Raw genomic sequence first — 9778 nt, forward strand, 5'->3', positions numbered from 1 at the left:
CCTTTAAACTGAAAGTGACACATTGATTTTTTTTTTTTAGTCAAAGGGAGGGTCATGGCATTTTAGATTAGGGCACACACATTTTCTCCAGGGGTACCCTTCTTTAAAAATCGACCTGTCCCTTACTTTTGTACAATTCTTTTGTACTTTTACTCAAGTACATTTTTAATTCCGGACTTTTAAATGAACAGGGTATTTCTACATTGCAATTTTGATACTTTTACTTAAGTAAAAAATTGGAGTACTTTTTCCACCACTGCCTAGTAGGTGCCCAGATCTCCCTATTAGTGCCCACTCTGTTTTGGTGGCCACGCCTCCTGTTACCAAGCAAAGCCCTCATTGGTTAAAACCAAAACGCACTGACGTCAGAGCTGCCCTTGGGCTCAACGTCCGCATTGACGCAATCACTGTCAACATGGCACGACTGGATGTCATTGTGGACAAGTTTGTTGCACTTTGGAGATTAACTTCTGTTCGACAAAACTTTCCTTGGATATTTCTGCTCATTTCAATCGTTGGATCTGTTTTAAAAGAGTTAGAAGTCGTCCCAAAGACATACTTCAGCAGCAGCAAAAATGTCCTGAATGTGTAAGTAAAAGAATGCTGCTGACACATTAGCTTTAGCTAGCTGGCGTAACGTTGTGGTAGCTACAGTTGTACGTTACTTACTGACCACAATAACGTGGGTGTTTAGTTTAAACAGTTTAGTGTTTAGTGCAGTGCGTCTCAAACGTTTGCATGTAAAGGACTGCATTGTAAATAGACATTGTAAATAATGGGTCAAAGATGATGAAGAAATCTGGACTAGCTGGAGTCTGGAATCTGGAGCCCTAGAATGGCTAATATTCCATATACATTGCATGCACTCCATGGCTCTAGTCATGTGCACTCGGATCAGCTCTAGACTAGTAGTCATAATCAGCTCCCTTTGAAAGTCTGGCAGAAAATATATTTGTAGTTAAATACCTACCCGAGATTCACAAGGACCACATTCTCCGTACAAGAGGGAATGGCATGCAGAATATTGTAAACTTATTTCATTGAGGCATCAGCCATTCAAGGGATGAATTTGCTTACTGCCACTGTGCCACATTCATTCAGTCACTTGAGCGTACGTTCTTGGTAAATAGTAAATTAATGGCACATTTATATAGTGCCGTGCCTTTATCCAAGCGCTTTAGAATGTCAATTGCATTTATCCATTCGCATTCACATTCACATAGCGATGACTAAGGAAACCATGCAAGGCCTGGCTTGTGGGCATTTTTATAACAAACATTAGGTTGATTACAAATTGATAATGTTATTTATCTTGCTCTCCTCTCAGCTACTTCGTGAAGGTGTCCTGGGGATGGACCTTATTACTACTGACTCCATTCCTCCTCCTCTCCAACTCTTCCATTAACCGGAATGTGTTCTTTCTCTTTCGGCGGTTGCTTTCTCTCGTGGTAGCCACAGTCATTTGGTATGTTTGCACTGAGACATTCTTCTACATTGAGGATGTCAGTGGTTCATGTTATGAAACAGAATCTGTGGACATCCTCAATGACGAATTCACATCAAAAACCAGCTGCAGGAGGGCTGGCCTCCAATGGCAAGGCTATGACATTTCAGGACACTCCTTCATCCTCACCTACTCCGCCCTCTTCATCTGGGAAGAAATTGCTCCCATGGCCTGCCTGAACACAGCTACTAACTTGTCTACGTTGCCAAGAGTTGTTCTTAGCCTGCTGTATGTATCCCTGAATGGAATAGTGATGATCTGGACATGGATGTTCGCGTGTACCTCAGTTTACTTCCACGACCCATCTCACAAGTTGCTAGGGACATTGTGTGCAATACTGGGGTGGTATGTGACGTATCGGGTGTGGTATCTAAAGCCATTGTCTCCTGGACTCCCTCCTCAACGTCAGCCAAAAGATCATAAGCAACACACCTAAAACGTGCTCATTCTCATTCATTATTGTTGCCAAGTATTACTACTAAACCGAAAATAATAACGCATATTAAAGTTGGATGTTTCCATCTCTCTGGGTCCAAGTTGACCATGCTATTTAGAGTTCTTCCTTCCTTACAGAAAGGCAATTTTGTACAGGGGGTTTGGTTTGCAGTCCTTGAGTCACAGTTGGCAGCTGCTGTTCCCAAAATGAGTTCCCTGTAATCTGAGATAAAACACTGACATCTAGCTTTGACCTCTCACCATCAGCCTCCCTGTTGCTTATGCAGCATTTGTTTCATTCTTTGTTGCCTGGTTTATTTGTAAATTGGTGTGAGTAGGACATTCACAGTGTTAGATATCTGAACACTTAAAGAATGTTTTAATTCTAGAGTTGTTTAGCACTGACTACTTTTATTAATGTTACCGCCAATAGAACAATTGCATGTCAGTTTAAATAACTGTAGTAGACCAATATTTCATACAGATTTAATGTTTACCTTCATCTATGTTTTCCAGGAACCATCTGTTTTGTTTTTGATTTGGTTGGATTTTGGTCCATTCATTAGATTTTTCATTAATTAGCCTATATTTCACTGTGCAATATAGCTAACAACAATACAGTTGAGTAGTCTATTGAATATTATTTGTTGTGTATTTTATGAATGTCTTGTTACAGTATATTTTTACTGTATTTTCAACGCTACATGCATTGTGGTCACAAGATGATAAGCTTGGTAAAGATGATTAATTTAAAGTGCCATTACCATGTTATAGATCAATTCTCTAGGAGGCCACACTACAGATTGACAGTGTGTGCGCATGGCTTTCTTTTGGGTGCAAGAGATTAAAGAGAATCATAACATTAAAAAGGTTATCATGGACAATATTTGTTCTCTTTTGGATTGGTAAAACTTGACACTGCACTGAGAGGATCAGTGTTTGAAAAAAAACAGTGTTGTATTTTCAGTCAAATAGAAAAACTCTTTAATTTGGGCTCCATGAAAAAAAACCTGAGGTCTGCAAATTCCATTTTCATAATTTATTTGTCATTGATGGCAACTGAATAAATTAAGGCTTATGAACAAATATCATAAAAAGCACCATAAATAAATAAATGCATATTTATAAATATAAAAAATGAAAAGTAAAAAATAAAAAAATACTATCGTGAAACTTAATGGTCACAAATAACAACTAGGATTTCCCAACTTGAACTCTTTGTGTGATCCATGGATTATAGGCCCAATCTTCAGGGATAATGATTGCGTCAGCATTAGCAGTGGAGTCGTTGAAACAAAAGGTGCTTGTGATAATCAGAGAATATACAATGACAGGCTGGTCATGGAGTATGATGCCTAATTTGTGCTCCCGTCGTGAGACGGAGTCGCGTGACAAAATAGCAGATCTACAACCTCAAAGATCGGCTTGGAGATCTGCTATTTTTGGTGTGCGACATACGGCAAAGTAAAAATCAGGTTAGATCTATTTTTCATTTATTTCTTGAGCTTTTCCCCGCAACTCATGTCATATAATGTTGGTTAGTTGGCAAAATACATGAAAGTTTGTCAATCCAAATGTAAACCGAAGGAAAATGATTTAGTATAATGCTGACATACACTCAGAAAAGGCCCATGGTTAAATCATAAGGAATAGTTCATAGTACACATTAAAATCCTCCATGTTAATTTAACTCAGAGAGTGTACAAATGGAATAAAACAGACCTATTTGAAGCCATATTGGTTCCATTTGTACACTGTGGATTTTACTGTGTACAGTGTGTCTGCTTGTCTAGACAAATTACCTTTGTGCCATTTACATCACTGCTAATATCATGCAAGATTTTGAATCAAATCCCAATCCTAAAATAAGAACTTTCTTTACACTCTGCGCTGTATAAAAGATTGAGTCCAAATAAGTAAACTCATGGCTATATAGCAAATGCTCTCCCCATCATACAGTTATGTAACAAAACATAACCACAGCTTTCATAGGTGTTTTGATAATTTTGTTCAAGAGTTTTGTAAATGAGAAATAGTTTGTCTGAGTCATTATCAGATATTTCCCTGCAAGCAGACACTGTTATTAAAGGAACGCTGATCATCATCTTTGGTTAAAACACGATAGCATTTAGTGTTATTAACCACATTAACCCTGGCGTCCCTATGTTGAGAAGCTTCTACAAGCTTCTACAAGCTCCAAACAGTATACAGGGTTATGTGGTTAATAACCACCAGCAGATAGTTGTTTCTGTGGCAAAAGAAAACATGGCACATCCTGACTCAAACATTGGCCTCCAGTCGATGAACTGTTTGTCTTGTTCATCCAAGGCCTAATTTCAGTTGAACAATAATCTCCTTCGAAGATACAGTGTAAACCCTGTTCATGTTCCACGGTGATGCATATCGACCATAAGTGTTCTTCCCAGCTGTGTGCGTGCGCTTTTGATCTAGTGGTGCAGACATAAAAATAATCACTGTGCTGTAGGTCCATCATGTTGAATGGCTTGGGTCACAGTTCCCATTAAGAGGTTTAGTTTATGTACTGTACATAATATACCGTAAGAATGTCTGTACAACCAGTCACAAAACCAGAGACATGAACAACTTACACAACTTAAAACACAGTATAATGTTTTAAGTTCACACTCCACATTTTGCCATGTACTCAATAATACTTAACAACATAAGATTATGAACTTAAACCTAAGTGGTACTGTAGTGAAACCATAACATTGTGGGATGTTAACCCAAAACATAACCCAAAATAGCAGGATGGCTCCACAGAGAACAAAGGACAATTGTGAAGCAAGAAAACAGAAAGACTGAGCTGACAACATTTTACTTGGGCAAAGGCAAGCCTCTTCATGCTCCGTTTTGCCTTGAGATGATTCAGCCTGTCTACACCATCCCCACTCATTATCCTTTAAACGGGAACTTTGCCAATGTTTCATTTGAATCCTGTCATTCAACTGTGAGGAGGACATGCGAGAGTCTGACATTACAGTTCCCAATGTGCTCCGAGTGTCGACACGTTTTAATAGGGTCCCACCGTGACAGAACGCATTGGTAAGAGTTACGTCAGATTTTCACTTGTCCAACTTACAATAGAGCGATTGGATCCATGTTAAATACTGGTGTGAAGTTCCCCTAAAATTTCAGTTTAATTAAATCAATTCAACAAAATGTGCAATTATAAATATCTATCTTCGGTAAAATAATCTAGCATCTGTCAGGAAGGAGGAATGAAGGGTAGTAAGAAGCCAGTGATGTCTTGCTTGATATTGGTGAGGGATTAAAGCGACACCATGTAAGGTTTTTTACTAAATAAAATGTTATTTTGACCAATCTGTATGGTAGAGTATGAAAATACAATATAACTATCACATCTGCGGTGGTTGTATTTGGTCTCTGTTTTATTCTATTGAGAAATGTAGATCTGTGGTCTGGTATGACCTTTAGTGGTTAACAAGTGGTACTGCCTGAAGGTCAAAATTCAATTTCTTCCCCTCAGCAAGCAGGCAGGCTATTAACGCAGTGGTGAAGAATTCTTCACTTGCGCAGGTTACCTGGTTTCGAATCTCAGATAGGTCATGAAAGTTACAGAGAGCAGCTTTAATTAAGCCCAATTTATATTTATAATAATAATAGTAATACATGTAATAATTATTAGTATTATACTGTAATTATTATTTTTCAAATTTAAAATCGTGACATGATGCGTCACATTAATTAGTTCAAAATCAGTTACTCTCTGAAGCAATGCCAGGGATAAATTAGGCGTTACTCTACCCCGGACAATCTACAAAACACAATTAAGTGCTTCAGAGGTCATGCTTATAAACTTGCGTTGTGTTATTAAACGTTTATTCAAGAAGAACCCTCGACATGAAATGAAATCTACCCCATGTCCCAGGTTATGCAGAGACCTCCAACAGCACTGTTGTGTCCATCGATGCAGAAGTTGAAATATTGCCACCACAAGATGTCACTCAAAACAGCAACAAATTCCTGGTTACCCACTGTACAGACAGACTTTGAGAACCGCAGATGCACGATAGGGGAATGTTTGCCTCCACCATTCATTTCATATGGCAGTTTCTGGTAGCACAGCAATTATCATAAATGATTTGTCATTTAAATCTCCTAAAGTTTCACAGAGAAAACCCCAGGCCAATAAAGGAGTGAAGAGCAGTTAGGTGAACGCCAATACTATGAATAATGGTTATAAATCCAGCGGTTGAGTGACATGCTGTGGTCTGTTAACCACTGTAGATGATGCGTTAACCTCATTCTATTATGCCCATTTCTCTTTTACTTGTAAAGAACATTTGGTTGAAATTCTCATTATGGCTTGACCATGCCTCCAACAAAATTAAAATGAGTGCGCAGGACTTAAGTCGTGAGACCTGAACGTTACCACAAATAAAAACTACTGTAGATGAAGGCATTGATTACCAGAAAAATGTGCTGTCAAGAATTCCTTGTTATGGAATGTTCTTAATATTCTTTGTTCACCCAGGATACAGTAAGTAATAGTGTTCTCTATATAGATTCATATGTTTCCTGCAGTCATAAAACATAGCAGAAAAGTTGAAACATCACACATATACACAGACATTAAACACAACGAGGGGCATTCACTACATGTATTTCTTTTTTAAAAACCAATAGGCAAAGTAACCCATTCCGCCGAGAGAGCCCATGAGAAAAGAGGCCCCGAAGAAAGATGGCGGCTTCTTTTTTACCATCCGAAATGCGTTGGGTAGAACTGCTGACAGGAGGGTAGTGTGGATGTCGCCCAAGACCTTTCGGAAGGCGTAGCGTTTTTGCACACGCACAAAAAAGGACTGGATGTTGGGCCGGCTGCCGTCCTCCCAATATTTCTTAGAAAGTCCCAAGAACTTGAGCCTGTGCAACAAGGCTCCCAGACAGACATCAGCTAGCGTAAATTCAGGTCCACATAACCACAGCTCACACTTTTGACCTGGCAAGGGCAAAAGAAAAGATCTTACTGTAGTAATAGTCAAATTTTAATTATATGAAAACATGCCAACAGTTAATCAAACTAATTGATGTAATTGTTTATAAAACATTATTGATCATTTATTCAAATAATTGATTGATTAAAAATCAATGAATATTTTGGGCATGTCAAAATGCGACAATGCGGAAATTATAAAAAAAAGAAAAAATGAATATTGTGAAAATAGCCAATCTACAAGCTCACAATGCGTCGCACCCCGAAGTATTGTGAGCTTGTACATCAGTTATTTGCAATTATTCAGTTATTCAATTCATCGTAAAAAGTAATCAATAGAATAATCGCTACAAAAATAATCAATAGGTGCGGCCCTATTGAAAATGCATTCTTGATAGTGTCTTAATAAATGGGAGTAATATTATACCTTCATACTCAAGTTTCCTCTTTTCTAGTTCGGCTTCCACCTGATCTAGAACCATGGCTAGCTCTCCCAGAATCTTCTTCAGATAGTTCACATTGTCATGGTCTAAGATTTTTGCCTGTTAACACAATAGAACATGTGCATCTCAAGTCTAAATGCAACATTCTGTACAATTGTTGCTGTCGGGCAGAAACCTGTATGTCCAAAACCATTACTTTTCAGGAGATGGAAAAAATAACCTGTGTTCCAATGGAATCTTATGTAGTTATTATAGTCACAAGGTCTTGTTAATACTTTTGATTGGTTAAATATTTCAATCTGCTGTCACTATTTTTGGCATGCCATACAGTAGGTGAAAAGTTTCAAAAATCTTCAGAAGGTGAGCATCTTCAAAAAGAGCTAAACTAGTAGATCTACATTCTACAAGCTCACTTTTGGGTATTTGTGCGATACTGTCATACGACAAAGTATGAAATTGGGCATTCATATATGAAAAAGAAAAAAATGATATGGAGATACAAGGTATCTGCCCAACAGCAACAAAGTATTAAGTGTTAAATAAAATACTTATTTGATAGACTTTTAAGGCAAACCAGTGCTGTTAAATATTTTGCCCTAAGGAAAAGGGCAGCTGCAGACACACTGCTGACACAAGAACAACGCAGCAAGTTTACATAGTCATTACATAGTCCGCCATCAAATATTGGAATAAAAAATCAATAACACGGAAGAACAAGCTGCAGTGTTTTTTGCCATAGTAAGGTGGGGCAATAGAGGATGGAACTCTTGGAATCACATATTGCTAGGGTCCGTTCCTGTCCAAGCTGCATTTTCTAGAAAACTGGTGAACCAATCTGTTTTGGATTTATGTCAGCCTGTCATGACCTTCGCATAGCTGGCTATCTCTGCTATCGATAAACTGAGTAGTCTGATAAGCCAAACAGGTAACATCCAGTAGCTAGGCTGTTAACAGTACCCTGCATTATACTGTATCCTAATGGCATCTGTGCATCTGCAGTCATAACCACATGCATTGTATGTACATACATATGTACATTGGACAGTATGGCATACAGTTACAGTATGAACCATTCAAGCCCTAATTGTTTCAAATAATCTTGAAAATAGTCAATCTACTAGCTCACAACGTGTCGCCTTGTGAGCTTGTAGATCGGCTATTTTCGAAAACAAACATTAACCAAGAACATTAAACATTGAAAAGAATCTGGATGTTTTAAATGTTTTGAAAATGACAATGACCCATGGCCCACAATAGGGACACCGGGGTTAAAGTGGTTAAACCACACATTATGTAGTTATGACCATTACTGTATAATCACACACTGCAACAATGTGCCAATGAAACCCTTATCCATGCAGCACTATCTGTTCCTTGTCTTACAGAATGTCAACATCTTCTACTTCTTATCAAAAGCTCATTTAATGGATTACCATCATGCATCAGTGCACATGGATCTCTTCAGTAATGAATAGAAGCTGCATTCAGCGATACAGCAGTGTCATACGCAAAACATATATGTTCATATATTTTCAGGCACGTGGCGACAACTAAATTACCGCCAGTGCACACAAAGTGCAACACTTAAGGAATAAACAGGAATGACTCATTTGAATCATTAAGCCAATAATGACAGCGTGCCATGAGGCATAGACAATATAGACAGCACTTGGCTTATATAACCTTACCTATTAACAACTACTCTATAACAACAGAATTAGGTTAGACTTGTATTGTCTCTCTTGTTTCTATGGAGGATTCAAACACACGTACAGACACTATAATAACATCTACAAGCTGGACACCACCACAATGGTTTGATCTTTAATTAACACCAGAGGCATTCCTGCACCTGTTTAAAGGGGATACACCATGAATTTCCTTTTTTTAACATTCAGTCATTCATTCTCATTTCAGAGATTTTCAGAATGGGTGTGTCTGAACAGGCCATCTCAGAATGGCATGGTTGCTTACATCACGAACCATTTCTGCCCATGTATTTTGACAGACAGAATTGCTCAGTAGCACCCCTCTGCCCAACAGGACGTTTTGGTATTGCAGCTGAAAGTGCTTTATAAGCCAGAGAGAAGTTAGTTGGAACTAGAAAATGTGCTCCTCGGAGCACAGGTCTCCGCCAGTACTGTTCCTGATTAATCCTGTCTTACCTATTTATATTACATATTGTCACGTGTCAATAATTCACTCATTGCTTTTTCAGATTTTAACATGTAGCTGGTTATGTACATGACACAGGAGTATGCATCCAATACGAATTGAATATCCATGTTTGCTTGCCAGGTTTTCAGGATTTTTATATTGTAGTAATTGATCCAACGTTCTGCTGGTTGACGTTTTAGTATGATCTTTTTTCCAGACTTCACGACTGATATTGCCCATTGGTAATCTTCTTGGTCGACA

At 38.2% G+C, this 9778-nt stretch overlaps 2 protein-coding genes across 5 annotated transcripts in view; one reads left to right on the forward strand and one right to left on the reverse strand.

Annotated features, from left to right (window-relative positions):
• The first annotated feature begins 395 nt into the window (after window positions 1-395).
• fitm2 (fat storage inducing transmembrane protein 2) lies at window positions 396-2823 on the forward strand. Its single transcript, XM_084068898.1, has 2 exons — window positions 396-588; window positions 1328-2823. The coding sequence occupies exons 1-2, from the start codon at window positions 416-418 to the stop codon at window positions 1938-1940; spliced, it is 786 nt and encodes a 261-aa protein (XP_083925024.1). The 5' UTR covers window positions 396-415; the 3' UTR covers window positions 1941-2823.
• A 3755-nt stretch (window positions 2824-6578) lies between these two features.
• The window catches only part of gdap1l1 (ganglioside induced differentiation associated protein 1-like 1), a gene marked incomplete at its 5' end in the record, with an annotated part of 17113 nt that continues 13913 nt past the window's right edge, over window positions 6579-9778 (reverse strand). For 3 of the 4 annotated variants that reach the window (XM_084068879.1, XM_084068877.1, XM_084068876.1), the window contains 2 exons: window positions 6579-6923; window positions 7345-7459. In XM_084068879.1, the coding sequence (XP_083925005.1) occupies window positions 6580-6923; window positions 7345-7459 (459 nt within the window). In that variant the 3' untranslated portion in view covers window position 6579. The remainder of the gene's footprint in view (window positions 6924-7344; window positions 7460-9778) is intronic. The other variant, XM_084068878.1, reaches the window with a different exon arrangement.

Source organism: Gymnoscopelus microlampas (assembly GCF_963454915.1).
Source record: "Gymnoscopelus microlampas genome assembly, chromosome: 10".
NCBI classification, from domain to species: domain Eukaryota; kingdom Metazoa; phylum Chordata; class Actinopteri; order Myctophiformes; family Myctophidae; genus Gymnoscopelus; species Gymnoscopelus microlampas.